We start from the raw sequence: 24,531 nt of genomic DNA on the forward strand, positions 1-24,531 counted from the left end.
GTCAACCTGACCATACACCATCTGTCCGGATAAGTTTGCAGACAAAAAAGTGCAAACAAAAGGGAAAAGGGGAGCAAAGGGAAAGCAGGCCGAAATGGCTGACCAGGAACCTAAAGAAGACCTACGTGCGGAAAATGGAGAAACTAAAAACGAGGAGAGTCCAACCTCGATGAAGCAGGAGAAAACGAAGCCAAGTCTGAGTAATGCCATATGCCATGTCTTATCAGTGGTCCCTGTCTCCCTTCTTGTACAACCCAGAGAATATTTTTATCAACTATTTTGTAAATGCAAGCTTTACAGTAGCTCTAGAAACATTTTTAAGAAGGAGGGAATTCCACCTCACCTCATTGTTTTAAGTGTAAATGCTTTTTTTTTAAAGAGGTGAAATCATTTGCTGGTTGTTTATTTTTTGATACAACCAGAAAATAGTGGGATATTGAATATGGGAGACTTTGATTATCTTGGGTGTCAGCTGAACATTCCATAGATGGGGGTGGGGGCGTTGGTGGTATAGTGGTTAGCATAGCTGCCTTCCATAGATGGGGGTCATTTTTATATCTTACTAGAGGCCTGGTGCACAAAAATGTGTGCATTCGGGAGGTCCCTTAGCCCAGTCTGTGCCCTCTCTCAGTCTGGGACCCCTCGGGGGATGACCACCTGCTGGCTTAGGCCTGCTCCCCAGGGGATTGAGCCTAAGCTGCAGTTGGACATCCTTAGCACTGCTGAGGACATGGGAGAGGCTCCCACCACCACCGCTGTACTGGCAGCCATCAGCCTGGCTTGGGGTTGAGCTGAGCTCCCACTGTGGGAGTGCACTGACCACCAGGGGGCAGCTCCTGCATTGAGCGTCTGCCCACTGGTGGTCAGTGTGTGTCATAGTGACCAGTCATTCCCAGTCATTCTACTGTTAGGGTCAATTTGCATATTACCCTTTTATTATATAGAAAAGAGGCCTGGTGCATGGGTGGAGGACGGCTGGTTTGCCCTGAAGGGTGTCCCGGATCAGGGTAGGAGTCCCACTGGGGTGCCTGGCCAGCCTGGGTGAGTGGCTGATGGCTATTTGCAGGTTGGCAAGCACCCCAGCAGGGACCCTAACTCCATGAGAGTGTGGCCATCCTGGGTGAGGGGCTGATGGCTGTTTTCAGACTGGCCACGGCCCCCAGCCACCCAAACTCCCAGTAGAGGTGGGCTGGAAGCAGGTATCTGGGATTTATTTATCTTCTATAATTGAAACTTTGTTGCCTTGAGCAGAGGCCACAGCCGGCCAGGGCAGGCAGGAAGCTTGGCTTCCTCCATTGCTGGGGCAACCAAGCCTCCTGCTTGCTCCAGCCTGGTGGCTGCCAGCTGCCATCTTGGTTGGCTTAATTTGCATATAGTCACTCTGATTTGCTGGTGGGTGTGGCTTGGGGCGTAGTGGAGATGCAGTCAATTTGCATGTTTCTCTTTTATTAGATTAGATAATACAAAGCATACTAAATGGCAATTTGGAGTCAGTCATGTGTTTGCTATGTCTTGAACATTTTAGATTACTTCTATTCACATGTTTTTGGTAGAATTGTTTCCTAAAGAAAACCACTCCTTGATCTTGGCTCTCCCTATCAGAATTTTGTGCATCTGTAATATCTTTGGTGTGGTAGTCCCATTTTCCTAGTAACTTCATCAATATGCTGTGAAAGATTGAAAATTTGATTATGTGGTATATATGATATTCAATTGTGAATTACTGGGATTTTGATGTAACAGCGCATCAACATTTGAAGATATTGGTACTTGATACTCTATTAAGGAAAGTTAGCCTCTAAATTTTAAGCTGGAAAGTCACTGAAAGAACTGTTTAGAAAAGAATCACAACTACATGTCTTTACATTTTGGTACGAATGTTAAGAATTGTGTACAAATTGAAATGTCTGTGTACAGATCCTCAATACAATAAAATTTCAATTATGAAAGGGGAAAAAAAAAGAGGGAGTGAAAGGTGGCCATGAATCCCTAAGATTAAAAAGTCAAGAAGGAAGATGAAGAAAAATGGAACACGAAAGGTTGTAGAACTGAGGACTCAATATTTGCCTTTGGAAATTTGGTTTTGTTCCATTGACCCTATGTGGCACAAAGGGCTCTCTCTCTGGCATTGGCTTGATGAAAAAAAATAAATCTTATCTATATTTTACATCAGCGGCCACCAACCAGCGGCCCGTGGACGACTGGTGGTCCGTGAGGTCCGAAAAGCTGCTTTACATCATTACCACCTGAAAATATTGTCAAACTACCAGGACAGGCTGGCTGCACAACGCAGCCAGAGAGGGCTTTCTAAACTTAACTCATGTCCCCTCCTGCCCAAAACAGTGCCATATTTGTGATTTAGAACAGTGCTTCTAAGAAGCACCTTAGAATCTTATTAAATGCGCCCTGGCCAGTTTGGCTCAGTGGGTAGAACATTGGCCCTCGGACTGAAGTGTCAAGGGTTTGATTCCCAGTCAAGGGCATGTACCTCAGTTGCCGGCTCAATCCCCAGTCCCCATCAGAGGCAACCAATCTCATGTGTCTCTCTCACATTGATGTTCCTCTTTCTCTGTGTCTCCCCCTCCCTTTCATGCTCTCTGAAAATTCATGAAAAAAATATCCTCGGGTGAAAATTAACAATAACAACAAAGAAGATTCTTATTGCCTGGCCGGCATGGCTCAGTGGTTGAGCATTGACCTATGAACCAGGAGGTCATGTGTTGATTCCCAGTCAGGGCACATGCCCAGGTTGCGTGCTCAATCCGCAGTATGGGGCATGCAGGAGGCAGCTGAACAATGATTCTCTCTCATCATTGATGTTTCTACCATTCTCTCCTTCTCCCTTCCTCTCTGAAATCAAATATATATATATATCTTTTAAAAAGGAATCTTACTAAATGCATATTTTATTCAATGGGTCTGAGGTGGGGCCTGAGAATCAGCATATCTACCAACTTCCCAGGTGATGCTGTGGCAGTGTGTTTCCCAAAAATGACCACAGCAATATTTCCTGCCCCACATGCACTCCCCATAAAGGGTGAAGTCCATTTCCCCTTGACGTGAACTGGCCAGGACTTTGCCCTTGCCTTAACAAATGGAATGTGGCAAGAATGACTGCACGACTTCTGAGGCCATGTGATGCAAGGGGATGTGGCTTCTTCCTGGCTCATCTTTGGGGCTCTTGCCTTTGGAACCCACCCACCACGAAAGCCCCATTTAGCCCATGGGAGAAACAACATGGAGAACAGAAACCCCAGTCAACAGCCAGCATCAACTGCCAGACGTGTGAGTGAATGTGCCTTCGGATGGTTCCAGCTGAAGCTATCCCTGCAGATTGCAGATTCATGAGCAAAATACATGCTGTCATTGTTGAAAAACAACTGAGTTTGGGGCTGTTTGTTCTGCATCGGTAGATAGCTGTAGCCATGCCGATACTGCTGGTCCATGGACCACACTTGGAGTAGCCAGGGGTTAGATCACTAGATCATCTCCCGGCTTTTGTGTGTGCTGTTTTTCTGCTTGTTATACTCTTCCCATTTCCTTTCTTTGCTTGGCTCATTTTTTTAAATTATTATTATTATTAGTTAAGGTATTACAAATGGCTCATTTTTAATTATTCCTTCAGTTTTCCTTTGAGATCACTTTCCTAATGTTTCGGGCAGGGCTTGCTGTTTCTTCTGAGTCCTTTCAGCCACCTGTGCCTCCGCCATCCCAGCCCCTGTGTGGTGAGGGGTTTCTCCCCTTTTGCTGGGCAGTGAGGTCCAGGAGAGCAGACCTGGTGCTCACCTGGTCATTGCCGTATGTAGCTCAGTAGCATTGGCATTGATGACGATACAGGTGGAACTGGCCACATCCAACCAAGTTCCCTGGGTGCCTCCCCCATAGAGGTCACCTCCATGGTCCAGGCCATGGCTGAGAGCAACTCCCACCCAGATGTCAGGGGCCACTCATCATGCTGTTCTTGCATAGTGAGCATTCCCTCCCGAGTCACTCCCTCCAGTCTCCCCTCAGTGCCTTTCCCCAACCCCAGTTCCTTTCTCCCAACAGACTTGGCATCTGTGAAGCATGGACCCAGGCACACCTGGGTGTAGCTTCCCAGAGGCCCTAGACTGTCCAGCCTCTTTCTAGAGTGCAAGTGAGGGGGAGGGAGCTCTGCTCACATCCATGCTCTGGGGTTGTCTTTCCCCTTCACTGGGTACTGGTCTGACTTTCAGCATTCTCCCCAGCCTTCCTTCCTCCCACCTCCTTCAGCAGAGATCCCGGAAGCTTCAGACCTGGCTAAGATTGGCTAAGGAGGACCAGGTTGGGGGATTGGGCCTGAATGCCCAACCCCCCACCCAAGGGCTCCAGTCTTGAGGGACTCTACTGGACAAAAGGAGGCAGCTTGTCTTTAAGAAGGAAATCTCCATGGAGAGGAACTCAGCACCTCTTCTGCCAACACCTCACTCTCTGTGAACATCCTCACTCCCTACTAGAAATTGCTTAGACAAGGAATTGAAAAAATGGGCGTCTGGTTTTGTGAATGCCTAAATATCTCTCCTGAAGCGATGTCTCCCCTCAGGCTGGAGCTCTCCACCTCTGTCTTGGGCATCTTTTCTGCAAATGTGGACCTAGGCAATAGGGGCATTTACAGTCGGCTCTTCCTCAGCCACCACGCGCCGATACCTGCCGTCTCCTGCTGGTGGAGCTGTGACTCATTTGCAACACATCTGGGGACATCATAACGCTCACTGCTCACCGGCTCACACCCACATTCCATGGTCAGACCTCTGAAATAGAGCTGTGCAATAGAAATACAGCGGGAGCTATGTGTGTAATTGTAATTTTCTTGCAGCCATATTTAAAAATGTAAGAAGAAACATGAATAAGCACTTGAAAAGATGCTTCATTAGGATGGCTATTGTGAAAAAAAAGAAAAAGGATGTGGAGAAATTGGAGCTCTGGTGTACTGTTGGCAGAAATGTCAGTGGTGCAATGTTGCTAGTGGGAATGCGTCCTTTTAGGGGGCCTCCCTGAAAGCATTCGGGGAGACCCCCGTGTGGGAGGAATGGTAAGGTTTATTGACATAAACACGAAGGACTGTCCGAGGTTCAGCGGTGGTGTCTCAGCTCCCCCCCCCACCCCCACCCCCTAGCCTTGTCTTCACCAAGAAAAGTCCAGCCTTGTCTTCACCAAGCCCAGAACAAAGGTCAGTGTTCAGCCTGTGGTCCCTGGAGCGAGAATGCCCTTGGCAGGCAGCCCTGTGGTCCCTGGAGTGCCTATGATATGAATGCTGCAGCTTTCTAGGGAAGCAGGCTTATGCTGCCCCGTAGATTAGGCCTGATTCCCTTTGCTTCCTTTCTTTATTAATAGCTACGCTTAGACAGCCACTGTGGAAAACAGTCCGCTGGTTCCTCAGAAAATTAAACATAGGCCATTCTCCCTCTGGGGAGCACGCCCACACCCTTCTTCCCCCACAGGCATGCATCTCCTAAACCAGCCATGGGCAAACTACAACCCTCAGGCCGGACCGTTTGAAATGAATAAAACTAAAAAAAAAAAAGGCCGTACCCTTTTATGTAATGATGTTTACTTTGAATTTATATTAGTTCACACAAACACTCCATCCATGCTTTTGTTCCGGCCCTCCGGTCCAGTTTAAGAACCCATTGTGGCCCCTGAGTCAAAAAGTTTGCCCACCCCTGTACCTAAACTCTAAGGGTCCCCACACATTTGCAACCAGGGGAAATATGGGCAGCAGCAACTCATCCTGGGCTACCCCCACCCCCCCACCTCATCTCCAAAGCACCGTTTTCTCTGACTTTTCAATGAGCCAAAGCAGCTCCACCCAGACTCACTTCTTTCCTATAACATTACTAGAGAGCTAAAATAGCCCCGCCCTCCTGTTGCTTATTCTATCCTAAGCTCTTCCTGGTTTCACTGTCCCCAGCTTTAATAAACGTATTCTCAAAATAAAAAAATTAAAAATCAAATGTAGAATTACTATATGATCCAGAAATCCCACTTCTAGGTATAGACCCAAAAGAATTGAAAGCAAGGACTTGAACAGATATTTGTACACCCATATGTTTATAACAACATTATTCATACTAGCCAAAAGGTAGAAACAACCCAAGTGTCCATGGACAGATGAATGATAAACAAAATGTGGAATGTACACACTATGGGATATTATTCAGCATAAAAAAGAAAGAAAATTCTGGCACATGCCACAACATGGAGAACCTTAAAGACATCGTGCTAAGTAAAATAAGTGAGACACAAAAGGACAAATGCTGTATAATCCCACTTACATGAGGTTCCTGGAGTAGCCAAATTCGTGGAGACACGAAGTAGAAAGGTGGCTGCCAGGGGCTGAGGGGAGAGGACATGGGGAGCTGTTTAATGGGTAGTTTCCGCTTTGTAAGATGAAAAGGACTCTGGCGGTGGATGGTGGTGATGGTTGCACAATAACGTGAATGTACTTAATTAACACTACTGAACTGTACACTTAAAAAATAGTTAAAATTGTTAATTTTAATGTATAATTGACCAAAAAAATCTTAAATAAACAGATGAAATAGAGTAATATTTTATATATTACAATATACTCAAAATATTATCATTTCAATATGTAATTTTTAATATTATTGAAATGTTTTATATTCTTATCATATTAAGCCTTTGAAAATGTAGCATTCAGTGTGCTAGGGTGAGGGACTGCGGCATGGAAGGGTTACAGAATGTTACAGAATGTGCTGGGAGGGGGGACTGACGTATGGAGGATTGTGTCAGGGTTAGGAACCATAGAAGAAAAATTGCTAGATTGTCTTAGAAAAACAATGTGTTATGATACGCTCCAGCCAGGTGTGACTCTGTTTACCCCCCCTTTGTGCTTATGAACTTTCCATGAACTTCTAAGGTAACACTGTTGTGCTATAAAGGATCATACTGCACCCTTGATCTCTGCCACATGCTCTGAATCTCCCAGAGGGGGAGATAGGCGCTGTGGTCAGCTGGCCAGCTTAATAAAAGGCTCTTAAATTTAAATTCTGAGTCAGTGGTCTATCTCGTTGAGCCAACCCATAACATTTGGAGGCCCGCAGCGAGATACCCGGCAGGGAGGAGAGGGACCCCTTGTTTAGGGCTGGAGGCTCTCCCCTGGCAGGGAGGAGAGGGACCCCCTATTCAAGGCAGGAGGCTCTCCCCCAGTGGGGAGGAGAGGGACTCCTTGTTTAGGGCAGGAGGCTCTCCCCCGGCAGGGGTGAGAGGGACCCCCTATTCAAGGCAGGAGGCTCTCCCCCACTTGTTGCCGGGCACTCAGCGAGATACCCCACACCTGTGGAGAATGATTACCAAGGAGGCCTCCAGTCCACCCAAAACTTTCAATTCGGAAACCGAGCCACCTGGACTCTCAAGAGAGGTAAGGACCGGTCATTAAACAGGAATTGGGACGTCCCACGGAAGGACCTATACGGAGGGCTGGACGCAGCGGTACTCCTGGTCCTGACCCAAGGCCACGACGGTGGCCGGGGTCCCTGGTTTGTGCGGCTGTAGGCTGCACTGGGTTTGTCTGTCTGGTATTTGTTTGTCTTGGTGTTTATTGTCAAAAAGTTGTTTGCCTCTGTGTACACCCTGCTGCAATGTTTTTTGAAAATTTTCAGGACTTCAAGGAGTGAGCTGCAGGTTCCGGGCAACCTTGGGTTGCATTTGGCTGATTTATTTTGTCTTTGTTCTTTGTTGTCTTTTTCTTTGTCAAATGGGATAGGCTCAGTCATCTTCGTCGACCCCCTATCAATCAGGCCCACTCCGGGTGAGTGGAAGGGGAGCTTGATCACCTCCCGGGAAGCTATAAAGCTCCCTCAGGAATTGGGAAATTGTTAGAAATTGGGTGGATTGTTTAAACTCTGAGTGAATGTCTGGTGAAAGTGTGTGAGTGTGGAGGGAGGGGGCCTGCCCTCTCCTCTCCTTTGTGTGGCTCCACGACTTCGGTTACAGAGTCCGAGTGGGCCCCAACCTGCGGTTCCGCGATTCGTCATATGGCATAACGGTGACTCACCCCCATGTGGAGGTGACCAGGCCCGGGGTTTATACGGGTGCACCTTAGCTACGACGAATCTAAGCTCCCAAGGGACGCGGCCAGGCGGGCATCTGCGTGAGGATCTGTGAAAACAGGTCACCCCCTCCCTTGTCTGTCTCTCACCACCGATCATCATGGGGTTGGGAAAAAGTTTGTTTGTTTGGGACTAGCCAAATTACTACAGAGAAGGAGGACTCGATACAGCTCCAGCCTGGGCTAGTCTATTAAGAAAGTGTAAATCATTACTGGTCTGTGTAAAGTAAAAGCTACTTTGATTTATTCTGCTTTCTGTTGACACGCTTGGCTGAACGTTTGGGCTGGCCCCTTTAATAGTCTTCAAAGCCTCTTGCAGCTGCGAGAATTATTTTTTCTCAGAGTCTTTTGCTCACTGTTAAAGGGGAATCAGCCTACTTAGTTAATAAAGATTTCTGTCTATCAGTTGCTCTTACCTGGGTTATAATTTACTGTATTAAACTGAAGTTCTGGGGTAGATTTAAAAGTTATAATGTTAATGCTTTTGATTTACAGCGATTCTGTGAATAGGAGTGGCCCACTTTCCAGAGGGGGTGGTTGGATGCAGGGTCTTTTGATCTGACCGCTGCCTACCGGGTCCATTATGTCATATACGGCCGCCCAGGGCATCCTGATCAAATTCCTTATATTCAGGTTTGGGTTGACATATTGTCCAAGAAACCCCGGTGGATGAGGGCTTGCCTCCCGAGGGGAAAATTGGGACAGAGACAGACAATTCTTTTGGCCGGGCCCCAGAAGGGAAAGGCTCCCCCGGTCCTTCAGGGAGAGCAGGAAGAACCCATTAGCCGGCTGCCCCCTATGGTCCCCAGGCGCCGGATCTGGGTGAGCCCTGGCCTCAGGCCCAGGCCACGCCACCAGCTCTTGACAGAGAGAGAGGGGAGAACCTGCAGGACCTTGCGACATCTGCCAGTCCTGCAGTTCCTATGTTGCCACTACGGCAGGCCGGCCCTCTATAGATCTGGGGCCAGACAGGCAGCCCTCTGGGGTTGCAAGGCAGATAAAGGCGCTATTCCCAGCTCCAGACCAGATTGGGGAGTGAATGATCAAAGAAGGGGGGCTGGATGCCTGAGCTGCCTGCAGGGGCCCTGAAAAAAGAAGCAGCAGCAGCAGCAGCGAGAAAGTACTTGGGCCTTTGGCTTGCAGGCTACAGCAGTTAAGCCATAAGCCAGTGACTGGTACTAGCCTTCCTACAGCCCCAGAAAGAGTAGCAAGCCTGAGATCTATGAAAACTGCAGATAGAGCTAGTAAAAGCTCCCTGCTTGCAAATGTACTGAAAGGGTTTAGTACCTGTTGCTGCTGGAAGAGGGGGGGCTGATATCCCCTTCCAGTACACTCCCTTCAAAGAGGCCTGGTCGCTGCTCTGCCATAAAGGGGACTGGTGGGAAGACAAGGAAAGCAGGGCCCTGTAACTAATAAACAGAGTTAAGAAAAGGGCACTCTCCCTGGACCTGGGAGCCATCAGGACTTTGAAATTCTTCAAGAGAGGAGAAGTCTGACTCAGAGACTAGCCAAAATCTTGTTGGGTTAGGAGGACTGGAGGCTGCATATTGAACTTATAGACTGCAGTTTGCTAGGCAGAGGTCCGAGCCCAGTTGTATAGGGGTTAAGCTACCTATGTACAGCAAAACAACTTTCTCCTGTGCCAGAATACATTTTAAGGAAATTGGACAAACTGTATTTGTGGCTAGAACAAAGAACTGGCCTATGTGTAAACTGTCCTGGAAGAAGGCTATGTAGGGTGAACCCAAAAGGTAAAAGGTGTCTAGCTGCCGAGAGGGCAGTTGCCCAGGTGGGCAAAGAAGAATACCCATTAAATTTTGGTCTCTATTGAGAGACAGTTGACAGTTAGCAACCTGTATACTGTCTTACAGGCCTGTGCGACCATGCCCATGTCAGGGGTGGCACAAAACCTCAACTGTAGGAAACTGGGGAAGGCCTGTCTAGAACAGAGGGGGTTAATAAAGTGGTGAATACTAGCCCTCTGTTACAGGAATTACAGTCCCTGTGAGGTCCTGTGACATGTAAGACCCTGTAAGGAAATAAAGCTCCTTTAGTACAGATTAAGGGCTGTGTTTCCCTCCAGGCAACCCAACTGGAACCCCAATAGTAACAGGGGAAAGGAGGCTCTCGATCGGTATTGCCAGACTCTATTGGGGGCATCCGAGCTGCTGCTTGGAGACCCACAAACCTCTCTAAAGTGACAGAGACAGTCCAGGGGCCTAACCCTGATGCCCCGGAAAGTCGGAGGGCTGTCAATGTTGCATTTGTTTCCCAGTCGGCCCCAAATATTAGAAAAAAATGACATAATTAAAAGGCTTTGAGGGGAAATCAATCTCTAAGTTGGTTGAGGTGGCCCAGAAGGTTTTTGACAATCGGGAGGACCCGATGGCAGATTTAAACACCCGGATGGCCAAGGTCCTCCTGGCCCTGAGCGAGGAGGGAGGCCCAAGGGGCCGGAGAGACAACAAGGGCAAAGAAAAGCCTCGCGGAAGAAAAGGAGTCCAACCCAGGCTTGGGAAAAATCAATGTGCATTTTGCAGAAAGGAAGGACATTGGAAAGGGGAGTGCCCTGAACATGCGGGGGAACCGACTCCCTCCCATGCTGATGGAGGAGGTGGATTGGGGTTGTCGGGGCTCAGCTAGCCCCCAGGAGCCCAGAATGACCCTGACAATGGGGGGTCAAAAGGTGGACTTCCTTGTGGAACTCATAGCACTCACTCAGGCCCTCTGATGGGGAAAGGGAAAAAAAATAAACAATTTAGGTTCCTGAAAACAGCTGCCTTGAACCCGGCCACACTCCTCCCTGATGAGAAGGCCCCTTTGCATGACTGCGAGGAGACACTGACTACCCTCACTTCCCTCCGTGAGGACCTTGTGGACCAGCCCCTGCAGAATCCGGATGAGACCCTCTACACGGTCGTAGAGGAAGGTACCCGGTATGCGGGGGCGGCAGTAGTGACATGAGGAGGAGCCAGGGGAGATCTAAGAAGCCCTGCTGAGTGCCCCGGCACTCGTCCTGCCAGACCTACGCAGGGACTGCAAGGATATATCTCCTCACACTGCCCTTACAGGAGGCCAAGGAAGTGGCTAAAAGACCAGTAGGGCCCCTAGAAGTTCTCGTAGCCCTGCCAGCAGGAAGGCTCCCAGAGAAGCCTACTCATCTGCCAGAGGAGCAGAGGCTAGCTGAGAAACTAAGGGCCCGGGAAGGAGAGGCTGGATGGCTAATTCTGCCAGATGGGAGGCCTATAGTGCCAGAAGCCCTGGGGTGGACCATTGCTTCCCAGGCCCACTAGAGCACCCACCTGGGGGGAACGAAGCTATCAGAACTACTGGGAAGAGAATTTTACATCCCAGGGCTCCAGAAAATATCCCAAGACTTGGCTAGAAGGTGCCAAGTGTGTGCCCGGGTAAACCAAGGGCCCCCTGTTGTGGCTGCGCCGGGACAGCGATTCTGAGGTCAGAACCCTGGAGAACACTGGGAAGTGGACTTCACCGAGATACCAGGAGGACAAGGAGGGTATAAATAATTGCTGGTTTTCATTAATACCTTCTCTGGCTGGCCTGAGGCATACCCAACCAAGGCAGAGACAGCATAGGTAGTAGTTAGAAAACTCCTCACTAAAATTGTCCCCCGGTTTAGCCTACCACTATATATGGGGTCCAATGATGGCCTGGCGTTTATCGCCAAAGTTACAATCCATAGTTAAGGCCCTGAGAGTTACTTGGAAATTGCATTGTGTTTATAGACCACAGAGTTCTGGACAGGTAGAGAGGATGAATCGGACCTTAAAGAAAACATTAACTAAATTAAAATTAGAGACTGGCGAAAACTGGGTAAGTCTCCTTCCTTTTGCCCTCCTCAGAGCTAGGTGTATTCCGTATATAAAAGGACTCACCCCTTTTGAAATTATGTTTGGCAGGCCGCCACCTCTTCTTCCCCGCCTAAGGGAGGAAGAAATTGCCCGGCTGTCTACCCGAAATTTGCTTAAGTCCTTACAGGCTTTGCAGAGCAGCGCCACGTCAGCACAACGGGTGATGAAAGCCATACGGGAGGAGGACGTGCTGAGATCCAGTCCAACACAGCCTGCTTTCTCCCTGGGTGATCTCGTCTGGGTGCAGTGTCACGACCCTAGCAGCCTGGAACCTAGATGGGATGGACCCTACCAGGTGGTGTTGAGCACTCCAACCGACATCAAAGTCGCAGGAAAGAGGCACTGGAAATTGTAACCCCGTCCTCCTCATGCCTCTCACCTGGTGAACTGACCAATGGGAAGGAGAAAGACATGGGAACTAAGACTCTATGTCAGCGGCCGAGCCAATTCTTCACCATCAAATGCCGAACTCTTCCCCGGTGGCTCCACCCCTACATTGCCAAATGCCTCCTCAATTTCATATTGTAGAGGAGGGCACTGAATCAAAGATTTGATTCGGGCATAAGACCAGTAGGGAACGTGCTAGGGTGAGGGACTGCGGCATGGAAGGGTTACAGAATGTTACAGAATGTGCTGGGAGGGGGGACTGACGTATGGAGGATTGTGTCAGGGTTAGGAACCATAGAAGAAAAATTGCTAGATTGTCTTAGAAAAACAATGTGTTATGATACGCTCCAGCCAGGTGTGACTCTGTTTACCCCCCCTTTGTGCTTATGAACTTTCCATGAACTTCTAAGGTAACACTGTTGTGCTATAAAGGATCATACTGCACCCTTGATCTCTGCCACATGCTCTGAATCTCCCAGAGGGGGAGATAGGCGCTGTGGTCAGCTGGCCAGCTTAATAAAAGGCTCTTAAATTTAAATTCTGAGTCAGTGGTCTATCTCGTTGAGCCAACCCATAACATTTGGAGGCCCGCAGCGAGATACCCGGCAGGGAGGAGAGGGACCCCTTGTTTAGGGCTGGAGGCTCTCCCCTGGCAGGGAGGAGAGGGACCCCCTATTCAAGGCAGGAGGCTCTCCCCCAGCGGGGAGGAGAGGGACCCCTTGTTTAGGGCAGGAGGCTCTCCCCCGGCAGGGGTGAGAGGGACCCCCTATTCAAGGCAGGAGGCTCTCCCCAACTTGTTGCCGGGCACTCAGCGAGATACCCCACACCTGTGGAGAATGATTACCAAGGAGGCCTCCAGTCCACCCAAAACTTTCAATTCGGAAACCGAGCCACCTGGACTCTCAAGAGAGGTAAGGACCGGTCATTAAACAGGAATTGGGACGTCCCACGGAAGGACCTATATGGAGGGCTGGACGCAGCGGTACTCCTGGTCCTGACCCAAGGCCACGACGGTGGCCGGGGTCCCTGGTTTGTGCGGCTGTAGGCTGCACTGGGTTTGTCTGTCTGGTATTTATGATCCAGAAATCCCACTTCTAGGTATAGACCCAAAAGAATTGAAAGCAAGGACTTGAACAGATATTTGTACACCCATATGTTTATAACAACATTATTCATACTAGCCAAAAGGTAGAAACAACCCAAGTGTCCATGGACAGATGAATGATAAACAAAATGTGGAATGTACACACTATGGGATATTATTCAGCATAAAAAAGAAAGAAAATTCTGGCACATGCCACAACATGGAGGACCTTAAAGACATTGTGCCAAGTAAAATAAGTGAGACACAAAAGGACAAATGCTGTATAATCCCACTTACATGAGTTTTCTGGAGTAGCCAAATTCGTGGAGACACGAAGTAGAAAGGTGGCTGCCAGGGGCTGAGGGGAGAGGACATGGGGAGCTGTTTAATGGGTAGTTTCCCCTTTGTAAGATGAAAAGGGCTCTGGCGGTGGATGGTGGTGATGGTTGCACAATAACGTGAATGTACTTAATTAACACTACTGAACTGTACACTTAAAAAATAGTTAAAATTGTTAATTTTAATGTATAATTGACCACAAAAATCTTAAATAAACAGATGAAATAGAGTAATAATTTATATATTACAATATACTCAAAATATTATCATTTCAATATGTAATTTTTAATATTATTGAAATGTTTTATATTCTTATCATATTAAGCCTTTGAAAATTTAGCATTCAGCATGTATGCTACACTTACAGTGCACCTCAGTCAGGGCTTGCCAACTTCAAGTGCTCAACAGCCACATGGAGCCAGTGGATGCCTGGCTCTAAAACTTCACCTGCAAGCATCTGCATTCTACTTGCAAAGGCCCCCATCTCCCCTCCAACGCTCCTGCAGCTCACCTGCAAACACACCTACAGTTTTTCTGAAAACTTCCCACACCATCTTCAAACACGCCCACCGCTCCAGGCCAATCCCCGAATCTCACCGCAGGCATCTTCAGAGCCTTTGCAGGTTGATCTGACCTTCAAATCACTCCTCTTTGCATACGTTTTCATAAAGTCCCATATGCCAATGAGAAACACCCTGGCAGGGCCTCAGATAGTCATCTCAAAGTCGGGGAGCCGGTGGCCTGACGCTGGGCAGGAGACCCCCAGATGTACTTCCTCTTGCTTTCCCTCTGGCTCTTCCTCCTCCTCCTCTTCCTGGAAGATCTCCTCCTCCTCCTCCTCTTCCAGGAAAGCAACCAGCTCCTCCCCCAGCACCGCCATCTCCAGCCCCAAGCTACACAGCTGGCCGAGCAGCTGGACATCCACTCTCCGAAGGTTCTCCTGTCAGAGGGAAATGGAAGTCATAGGCATTCCACCCAGAGAGCATCCTCCCTTGGCCCTCCCCTCCCGCCCCCGCAACCTGGGTGGGAGCAAGTCCCAGCTCAAGACCTGACAAAGATTCTTTGCTTGACAAAACTTCAGTCGGGCTCCTGTATCTTTTCCTAGGCCTATCTCTGCACCTCCCTGTAAAATCCACTTTTAGCCGGAATCCCCAGCCTCCACACCTGAATACTCTCCATACTCTATCTAAATGGGTTCCCCATCCTCCCATTTCCCCCAGGTGATGTCTGATCGCCCTGGCCTCCCTTCAGCGGGACTCCTGCTGAGTCACTTTACCAAAAATGCCCCTTTCCTTTAATGTAATTTTCTATCCGCTAACCCCCAGCGGCTCCTAAGTTGTAAATTTCCACTTGCCCATGCCATACTTGGAGTTGAGCTCTCTCTCTCTCCTCCACTGCAAAATCCCATCACAATGGTCCCTATACCCATCACCTTACCACCTGTAACATGTGTTCTTGGGCAGGTCCTCACTATGTCCCTGGACCTGTCACCCTGCTTCTCACAGTGTCTGTTGAACTGTTTCTGTATTTCACTGTCCCTCCCTGTCTCTACCTCCCTCTGTATGTGTCTGACTCTTAATCTCTTTGTCTCTCGTTTCCCTCTCTTGTTATCTATCTCTCTGTGTCGCGCCAGCTGTCTTTGTCTCTATGTCTTTCCATATCCATCTTTCTCTGTCTCTATTTCTCTGCCGTTGTCTCTCGGATTTAATCTGAGTCTGTCTGTCTCTGTTGCTATCCTCAATCTCTGCTTTCCAGCTCTACCTCTTTCTTTCTGGGTCCCTCTCTGTGTCTCTGTCTCTATTCCTATCTCTCACTCTTTGGGTCTATGTGTCTGTTTCTCTCTCTCTCTCTCTCTCTCTCTCTCTCTCTCTCTCTGTGTGTGTGTGTGTTTATTTCTCTATTCCTGTCTTTATTTCTCAATTTCTGTCTTTTAATCTCTGGCCCTTTCTGTTTTCATACATTGCCACTCATTCATTCTCCCCCCACCCTCTACTCTATCTCTTGCCCCTCCAAACTCCTCACTCACCAGCTCCTCCCAGATCCACAGCAGACACTCCCTGGTACCTTCAGTGTCTGTCCCTGGGGACATGAGGGTCTGGCCAGCTCTCCATGATGGGGGTACACCCCTCAGGGCCCTGGGGGGTGGACCCAGCCCTGGGGGCACCAGTCCAGCCTGCCTCAGCTGTCTCCACAGCTCCATAGTCTCTGACCAGTGGCTGCCAGGAGCAGGAAGTAGCAAGGTCCAGAATGACCCCACCCCCTGGGGATCTGGGGGGTAGGGGAGTAAAGGGCAGTGGGAGGGTGGTGGTAGGAGGGTCTGACATGGCATCCCAAAGTCCATTCTTCAGTGAGAATCAGCATTTTTTTCTTTCTGAAGTCTAACCTCAACTCTGTTCACAAGGGTCCAACTCCACCCCCCTCCCCCTCCCCCACCTCTTCGCAGGCCTAACCCCTCCCTGTGTTTGGTGTCTATAGATGCCTGGCCCATCCTATCTAGCCCTCTCCTGAGTCCCTCCCACCACTCATCCTCAAACCCCAGGGTGGTTCTTGCCTTTCTCCACGCAGGCCATCCCAGGGCTTCCCAACCAGTCGTCTGAGGAGCCAGGAGTGGCCTCCAAGAGAATGGTCCCTCCTCAGCAGGGCTGCCTCCGTGTCCAGGCTGCTGACTTTCACTGAGCAACCAATTCTGCCGACTCTAGACTTGCCCACAGATATTATTACTATCAGCATTGCCAGGGAAACGGTTGGAACACACTCCAGGCCTCGGCTGGAGCCCCTCTGTCAGGCACAGGTGTTCAAATTCCTTTGCCGTGTCAGTGGCTCCTCAGTTCCTGACTCCAGTCCTGACCTCCCTCCTGAGAGTCAGACCCCTGCTCAGCCTCTCCACCCGGATGTCTCAAGGTGGATATGGTCAAAACAGGACTCTCAGTCGGGACCTACCCCACTGTATTAGTTTCCTGGTGCTGCTATAACAATTACCACAAACTTAGTGGCTTAAAATAGCACAAAGTCATCCTCTTACAGTTCTGGAGGTCAGAGGTCTCAAGTGGGTTCACAGGGCTCGGTTCCTTCTGGAGGCTCTAGGGGAGAATGTTTCCTAACCTTACCCAGCTTCTAGAAGCCACCCACATTCCTTGGCTCATAGCCCCTTCCTTGCATCACTCCAGCCTTTTGCATCTATCATCAGGACTCTCCTGCCTCATTTTATAACACCCTCATGATTACCTTGGGCCCCCTCAATTATCCAGGAAATCCCCCATCTCAAGATTGTTCAGCTTAACCACGTTTTGTTTACCATAGAAAGTAACAGGCACAGTCCCAGGGATCAGAACATGGATATTGGGGCGGGGCGGAAGGGGGAGCAGTGAGAGGGGGTCAGGTCATTTTCAGCCTACCACACCTGTCCTTCCAAACACCTGCTATTCCCCATCTCTATCATTTTAGTTGCCCAAGCTGTTGGCCCGACCTTCAAAACAGACTCATAAACTGAACACTTCTCACCATGCTCATTGCCCCATCCCTGCTCCTGTCCCCTCATCTCTGGTCTGGATGACGACAGTAGCCTCTTTGCTGCCCCCTGCTTCCACCCTTGCCCTCTAAGGTCAGTTTTCAGCCTGGCAGACATGATCTTTACACAGATCTGCCCTGTGAGTGGAATAAAATCCTACCATGCCTGCACAGTCAGTTCCCTGCCCACCTGTCGGACCCCGTCTTCTACCTCTTTTCAAGATGGTTCCCATCTCTGGGCCTTTGCACTGGCTGTTACATTCCAGTGCCTGGAACACTCTCCTCCCAGAATTTTGAATGGCTGTTTCCTTCTTATCCTCCGCTTAAATGTCACCTCTTCCGATGGCCCTTTACCACGGTCACTCCCTATTATATGACCTGTGTTTATTTTCCTCTTGTCAAATATTAGCTGAAAGTATGCTGCTTATTCATGTCTCTTATCCATCCTCTCCTTGCCTGGAATGCCGACTCCCTGAGAAAGGGGCTGGGTCTGTCCTGTTCACCACGGTAACCTCAGCACCCAGGGCAGTGCCTGCCCCATGTACTTGCTCAGTAAATATTTGTGGAATGAATGGACGGATGAATGGATGGATGGATAATTCTATCCACAAGGCTTCACATTGAAGCTTCACTCTGAGCTCCAAACTGAAATCAAACACATCACAATACTAATCTTGAGATCTCACCTCCGCCTCTTACCTGAAGTCTAACCTCACCACCCACTCCGACCTCTTCCCCTCCCAGGAAAAAGAATGCTGGTCAGCTTTTGAGGTACATCATTGCAAGGAGGTAGCGGGTGAGAGCTGGAGAAGAGGGAGCTCAGGGAACCGAGGCTGCAGTCACAGGAAGGAAGGCGCTCTGACAGGAAGCACTGCCCACGCTCCCCTCGGGAAAGCGGAGAGGGTCCCATTATAAAGTCTACAGAGAGGGCACGCAGGGCAATCTCTCAACCCGAGTAAAAACTGCGTGTGCCTTTAAGAGGAGAATGCAACCATAAAAGATGAAGACAGAGCCAGGTGGGTGGGACTAGAAAGGACCGGCCCCTTCCGGTTACATAATCTCAACAAGATGGCGGCGCCCAGGGCGGTAGGTCTCGGGGCTCCTAGAACCCCCAAATTGAAGTCCGCTCGGCTGCCTCTGCCTTCAGGGCCTCTGCCGGCGCCCAGGCAGCGAGGGGCGCGGGGCAGCAGGAGGACCCCGGCCAGGCCTCGCGCTGGCAGTGGAAACGGGGCTGCTGGGGGCCGGGAAGGACGCTGTGGGTCGCAGGCTGCTGGGGAGCTTCAGCGAGGAAGAGGGGGCGGGGACTGGCTGAAAGAAACCAATAAAGGAGCAGAGAATGCGTTCCGATGGGCGCACCCAGCCAATCAGAGGCAGGGATGTGGGCCGATGGGCCGGCGTGACTGGGACTTGTACTTTGGCCGGTAGCTCAGTGGATAAAGTAGCGCGTTTCCACACCCACCGAAGCATTGCGGGTTCGATTCTCGCAGGGGCACGAATCTGGGTTGCTGGCTCGATACCCCGAGGGAGGCAACCAGTCTCTACCTCCCTTCCACTCTTTCTAAAACAATGGGGGGAAATATCCTCGGGTGAGGATTAACAAACAAAAAAGAGAGAGTGAAAGGAAGGGGTTTGGAAGGGTAGGACTCCACAGAAAGCCAGTAAGGGAAACTTAGGACAGTTAGGAATTTTGATGGAAAACCAAAGGGATGTTGATGGGATGGGGGAACCAAGAGGTAACTTTGGGTGTTCCAAGGAAAATACGTGGGAGGATTAAGGGGAAATTTTTCAGTATTTGTGGAGAAAATTTGGAGAGAATTGGGTAAAAGCAGCAATGCAGTTAGAGAAAATTAAAATAAGAGGTTGGGAGCTTATGAGGAATTTTGAGGGAAAATAAAGATTTGGGCAAGTTTTGGGGAAAAGAGAGAAGTTGGTTAAAGCAAAAAGAAAAATTGGGGGCAGGCTAAGAGAAGACTTTGAAGAGAAGTTGAAGAGTTTGAGGGTGGTTTGGAAACAAACTAAACAAATTAAGATTATATTTGGGGGAAAGAATTTGGTTATTCAGGAATACTCCAGGGAAAATTGGGTAAAATTAAGGGAAGAAATTGTGGGAAATTAACAGGTCAGATAATGGAGATTTTGAGAGAAAATAAGCATTTGAGGGGAAAATAGAGAATTTGGGAAAACCAAGAATGTTTGGTTAAATCAGAGAGACAATTTAGGGTTAAGAGGAAGAACTTGGGGAAAACATGGAGGGAAATCTGGGAATCCAAAATGCGGAATTTCGAGATTCTGAAAGAATTTAGTGAATCAGGAACATTTTGTGTGTGTGGGGGGGGGGGGGGGGTGTTCATAAACCAAGAACAGAACAGAGGGGTGCAGCTCGGTCTCACAGGAGGCTCTCCAGGCTCAGCCTCTCCTCTCTTTCTCCCCAGTCCCTGCACCTGGTGGCCCCCAAATGGAATTTGGGTACCAGCGGTATCCGTGGTCTGAGCAGTGCAGTGACCCCAGAGGGCAATCAGAGGAAGGGAAGGATGCTACTCCAATTCCTGACTGACCGCTTCTATGATGTGGAGGCCGTAAGGCAGTACCTGTTCCAAAAGCAGGTGTCAAAGGTGCACAAGGAAAATCGGTGAGAACCCCTGGCCTGCAAGACCTACTGCTCTGCCTCACTGGTCAGAATCCAGACCCTGCCCTTGCCACTCCTAGGTGGCTTCCAGTACTAGCCATGCTGACTTCTGTCTTCATCTATGGCTCATACCCTTTCCAAGGACTCCAGTTCATGCAGGCAACTTGCTGCCCATCATCTCTTGGTCTAGCCGGCTCCTCAGACCTAACGTGGTTAACAACAAACGCTTGATTTCCCCCTAAAAGGCCTGCTTACCTCCAAGCCTTCCCCATCCCAGTAAACAGCATCACTGCCCACCCCGTTGTTCAGGCCAAATTCTAAGGAGTCATCCCTGATTCCTCTGTTTCTCTGCCCTCTACGTCCAGTTGGTCAATAAAATGCTAGAATGTCTCAAATTTGACCAGTTCTCACCTCCTTCACTGTTTGTAGCCAGAGCAGAGACTCTTCATTTTATGGTTGGATTACTGCAGTCACTGTTTGCCCCCACAGTCTATTTATAGGTTACAAAGCAGCCAAAGGACTTTTTAGAAAGTAAAACAGAGAACATTACCATTTTGCTTGAAACCCTGAAATGGTTTCCAATTGCAACTAGAATGAAAGCCAAACTCAAAAGCCCAAAACCTGGCACCTACTGAGCTTTGAGATGCCTACTAGGGACTCTCCTCACCCCTGCAACATGGTGTCTTTATTGCTGTTTGTTCAACTGTCCTAATTTGAGCTGCTGGGCCTTGCACTAGCTGTTCCCTTGGCCTGGCAGCTTCATGCCTTGACCTCTGCATTCCTTCCTGCCGCTCAGATCTTTGTGCACAAGTTTCACCACCTCCAAGAAAAATTTCTTATCAGCCAAACTACATTAGCCTTCTCCACCCCCACCCCTGACCCAAGCCACTCCTAGTCAGTCCCTGTGTTCTACTTTCCTCCTGGAATTGATACTGCCTGCAACTCGCTCTCCTGGTTTATTACTGCTTCTCCCTGTAAATTAACTTCAGAAGGGCAGGGACAGTTATCTGCCTTGGTCAGCACTGCCCCCCTGTGCCCAGCATTTAATAGGCACTCAGTAAATAGGCACTCTGTGTGCCGTCAGTCCTGATACTGTGGACTCTGACCGTGTCAGCAGCACGGCCATGGTGAGGGGTGCAGTGCTCCCAGGCCTCACCCTCAGCTACTGTTCTCTCGCAGATCCTCCACCGGCATCAAGAAACAATACGGCCCATACATCGCAGGAGCCTATTTTGTCCTGAAGCAGGGAGGAGCAGTCAAGTATGACAGCAAAGGTGTCAAAACGGGGATGGGGGAGGCCAACGATGGGCTCTCTAACCTCAGGCTCTTCAGTCAGGCAGGCTTCCCCGTGAGTCCCCCAGCCTCTGCCCCCTACCGGCTGGGGCTGGGGGCTTGGGGCTTGGTCCCAAGCTTCCATTTTGTCATCTGTAACATGGAATGGTAGTTGTAGCTAACCTATAAACACATTTTGCAATGTAAATGCATGACACATGTGTTCAATAAACACTAGTTTCTTTTCTCTTCTCTTCCCTCTTCCTCCTCCAACCTTTGGGAGATTCCTCTCACCACCTTTTTTTTTTTTTTTTTTTTTTGTAATATATTTTATTGATTTTTTACAGGGAGGAAGGGAGCGGGATAGAGAGAGTCAGAAACATCGATGAGAGAGAAGCATCGATCAGCTGCCTCATGCACATTCCCTACTGAGGATGTGCTCGCAACCAAGGTACTTGCCCTTGACCGGAATCAAACCTGGGATCCTCCAAACCGGTTAGGGCCCTTTTCTTTTCTTCTTGCTTGAAAAGCAAAATTCATGTAGACTTTATCTACTTCTCATCGTTCTAATTAAAATTTTTACTTGGTTTGTGCATTTCCCCCAGCACCTTCCTTAGAAATGATTTACGTATCTGAAAATGTCTCAACTTTTGCCCATCTAGAAAGGTTCTTACATCATAGCTCTTTTATGTTATCAGTAATGTCTCCAGCCCTCAGCTTCTAGGTACATAAAACTGGCCATTCCATATTTGATAGGATCATCATGGGATCCAATGAGACCAGACATGTGTACCCCTTAGAATAAGAGCAGACACAGTACCATCACTGTATTATACGGGCTGGGTAGTGGTCTCAGGAGGCTGGAGGCTTGGGGATAAGTGGGGTACCCACCTGGAACCTCCTTTCCAGATTCCAGGGCAAAGAGTGGATTCGGTCCAAGCATGGCTACTCCCCTCTCCAGTTGTTGAGTTTCCAGGCAGTACCTATAGAGGCGGTGGATGCCAGTGACTGTGCCATCAACTACGAAGGCCTGGACAACCTCTGTGAGTGGGGGGGGTGGGGCAGAGATGGGCAGGGCTCTGCATTTTCCCTTTCGTGGTGGGCTCCAGAGGGGTCTCAGTGCCATCTGCCCTCTCCCTCCTGCAGTGGCCCTGAAGGAGCTGCAATCCCTGTTGCTGCAGCGCTGTCCCCATGTGGATGACTGGTGTCTCAGCCGCCTCCACCAGCTGGCCCATTCATTGCAGGAGCTCTCGCTGGCTGGTTGCCCCCGAATCTCCGAAAGGGGCCTCGCCTGCCTCCATCACCTCCAGTAAGACCTCAGCTCAGCTGACCCCCAGCACCACCTCCCCCCTCCCCTGAGCCAGGACAGGGGCTCCCACCCAGCCCACATATGGGAAAGTGGGGAGGGAGCAGTGTCAGGCAGTTCCCTGTCTCCCTGCCTCCATGACAAGCCTAGTGTCTGGTGGGTAAGCACAGATGAGCAGTGGCAGTGAGTCTCTGGGGGAATTAAAGGATTCCCTAGTTTTTCTTTTGGTTTTAATGAAAACTCCATGATACTTACACTGTTGTAGAACCGTAGGAGCCAGAGGTGTCTATTTGTAATTAACACAGTGGACTCGTGGATTTGGGCATTCTCTGGACAGCTGAAGATGTTTATCTTAAGAAGCTAGGGGTTGGAGGGGGCCACTGCACCCCTCCGTACACTCTCCCACAGACGCTGTCCTTACGCGGCCTCCCCTCCTCCTTCCTCAGGAACCTCCGCAGGCTGGACATCTCAGACCTCCCTGCTGTGTCCAGCCCGGGCCTCACTCGGATCTTGGTGGAGGAGATGCTGCCCAGGTGTGAGGTTCTGGGGGCTGAGTGGGCCCAGGGCCTGAAGTCGGGGCCGGAACAGCAGTCTCGGGACACAGCCAGCCCCATCCCTGCCTAGTCACATCCAGGTGGACCTCAGCCGGGCTGTGTTGAGTCTCTGACAGTTCTCCTTCCGGCTTCCAGTTGGGCTCACTCACTGTGGGGGTTGGGGTGGGACGAGGGATGCGGCACTGGCAGGTCAGGGGGAAGGAGGGCATGTGGTCCCCACCTCATGGACTGGCTACACTCTGGATGAAGGTCACAGCTCCTGTCATCCTGTCAGGCAGCCCTTCCCACATACTTGTAGTTCTAGTAACTTCCTGCCTGGCCAGGCCTGGGGCAGGTAGGACTCGGCTGCAAGAAGCCCCAGAATCTCTCTTGTGGCCTCCTCTTTGCCCACTACTGTGTCGAGACTTCAAATTAACCTCATTTAGGTGTGCTGTTTCCCTACTGATATAGGGGGTGCTCCTGGCATTCCAAAGGGATGGTTGTTCCGGGTGGGACTAGTCAGCTCACCGCAGGGTACAGCACCCCTTGCCCACACTCACTAAATGCCAGTAGCATCCCAAGTCCTATGGTGTTCCGGCTTATTGACTGACTTAGCTGCAGATTCAACTTTTTAACTGCACTGTGACAACTGATCTGGGCCTTTGAAATATTTTTCCTTTGCTAACTGGCATAAGCCTTGTCAGTAGGAGGCGCTCAAGAGACTTTGCAGAAAGCAAGGCTTTTGTTTCCTGGTTCCTGTTCAGGTGTGCAGGCTCCTGCCTTGCTAGCTCTCAGGAGGCTTCTCCACTGGGGGGGGGGGGGGGGGGGGGGGGCGGGGGCGGGCGTGTGTGTTAGCAGCCTCCCCTGAAACCCCACCCTGCCCCACCTGGCAGTTTCCTAGAGGCATGCTTTCACTGGGCTACCTCCTGTGAATGACTCCACCACACCCCAGAGGTGATTTCCAGTAAATTCCAAGGCACCTTACCAGTGAATCCTGCGTCACTTCAATTCGCTGTTGAAGTCACTAATTATATTAAACGTTCCCTGTTCAAATGACGGGTTTTTCCCCTCTCCTGATTGGCTCCAAACTGGTACAGCACTGGTATGCAGAGTGTTCCAGCAGACGGGCTCACGGAGATGGGACTGAAGGCTGTCACGGGTTTATTGTGAGGAGGTGCAGCCGAAGCACGAGCCCCAGGAGCCCCTCTGGCTGCAGCGCCTGGCTGGTGGCAGTGGTGACTGCTCTAAAGATAGGCCTTGGACAGACTCTCTGCAGTGCCCTTGAGTGCCTACAGATAGACAAGGACGAGCTCGGGTCGGCCACCTCAGCTCAAACCACTATCTGAGGACTGGAACGCTTCTGTGACAGCCCCCTCGTCAGTTCTCCTAGCCACAGGGCTGATAGAACTGAAAATACGACACAGCATTTAAGGCTGCAGGTTGATGATGGTTGAATTCCAATCTCCTCATGTGAAAGTGAGGGTGCTGACTGGTAACCAGTGAGATCTTGAAA

At 49.8% G+C, this 24,531-nt stretch overlaps 2 protein-coding genes across 5 annotated transcripts; one reads left to right on the forward strand and one right to left on the reverse strand.

Moving 5' to 3' along the window:
• Nucleotides 1-13,935: 13,935 nt before the first annotated feature.
• Nucleotides 13,936-16,027, reverse strand: ERICH4 (glutamate rich 4). Its single transcript, XM_059666433.1, has 2 exons — nt 15,801-16,027; nt 13,936-14,714 (listed from the first exon to the last, which is right to left on the reverse strand). Exons 1-2 carry the CDS (start codon nt 15,972-15,974, stop codon nt 14,481-14,483), a joined length of 408 nt encoding a protein of 135 aa, XP_059522416.1. The 5' UTR covers nt 15,975-16,027; the 3' UTR covers nt 13,936-14,480.
• A 2,282-nt stretch (nt 16,028-18,309) lies between these two features.
• On the forward strand, nt 18,310-24,072 carry DMAC2 (distal membrane arm assembly component 2). Of its 4 annotated transcripts, none has more exons than XM_059666428.1 (6): nt 18,310-18,367; nt 19,714-19,910; nt 21,087-21,167; nt 22,089-22,222; nt 22,326-22,488; nt 22,932-24,072. In XM_059666428.1, the coding sequence occupies exons 1-6, from the start codon at nt 18,350-18,352 to the stop codon at nt 23,107-23,109; spliced, it is 771 nt and encodes a 256-aa protein (XP_059522411.1). In that variant the 5' UTR covers nt 18,310-18,349; the 3' UTR covers nt 23,110-24,072. The 4 variants fall into 4 exon arrangements, with proteins under 4 accessions (XP_059522411.1, XP_059522414.1, XP_059522410.1 ...); XM_059666427.1 differs by lacking the exon at nt 18,310-18,367 and adding an exon at nt 18,973-19,014; XM_059666431.1 differs by lacking the exon at nt 21,087-21,167.
• The last annotated feature ends 459 nt before the right edge of the window (nt 24,073-24,531 follow it).

The sequence above is a fragment of the Myotis daubentonii genome, chromosome 15 (assembly GCF_963259705.1).
Source record: "Myotis daubentonii chromosome 15, mMyoDau2.1, whole genome shotgun sequence".
NCBI lineage: Eukaryota > Metazoa > Chordata > Mammalia > Chiroptera > Vespertilionidae > Myotis > Myotis daubentonii.

Coding starts and splice junctions, on each gene's coding strand:
- ERICH4 (XM_059666433.1), bottom strand. CDS start 15,974: ATGGAGCTGTGGAGACAGCTGAGGCAGGCTGGACTGGTGCCCCCAGGG. Junction 14,715..15,800: donor TGTGGATCTGGGAGGAGCTG/GTGAGTGAGGAG, acceptor TCCCTCTGACAG/GAGAACCTTCGGAGAGTGGA.
- DMAC2 (XM_059666427.1), top strand. CDS start 18,988: ATGTTGATGGGATGGGGGAACCAAGAG. Junction 21,168..22,088: donor AAGCAGGGAGGAGCAGTCAA/GTATGACAGCAA, acceptor CCTCCTTTCCAG/ATTCCAGGGCAAAGAGTGGA. Junction 22,489..22,931: donor GCCTGCCTCCATCACCTCCA/GTAAGACCTCAG, acceptor CTCCTTCCTCAG/GAACCTCCGCAGGCTGGACA.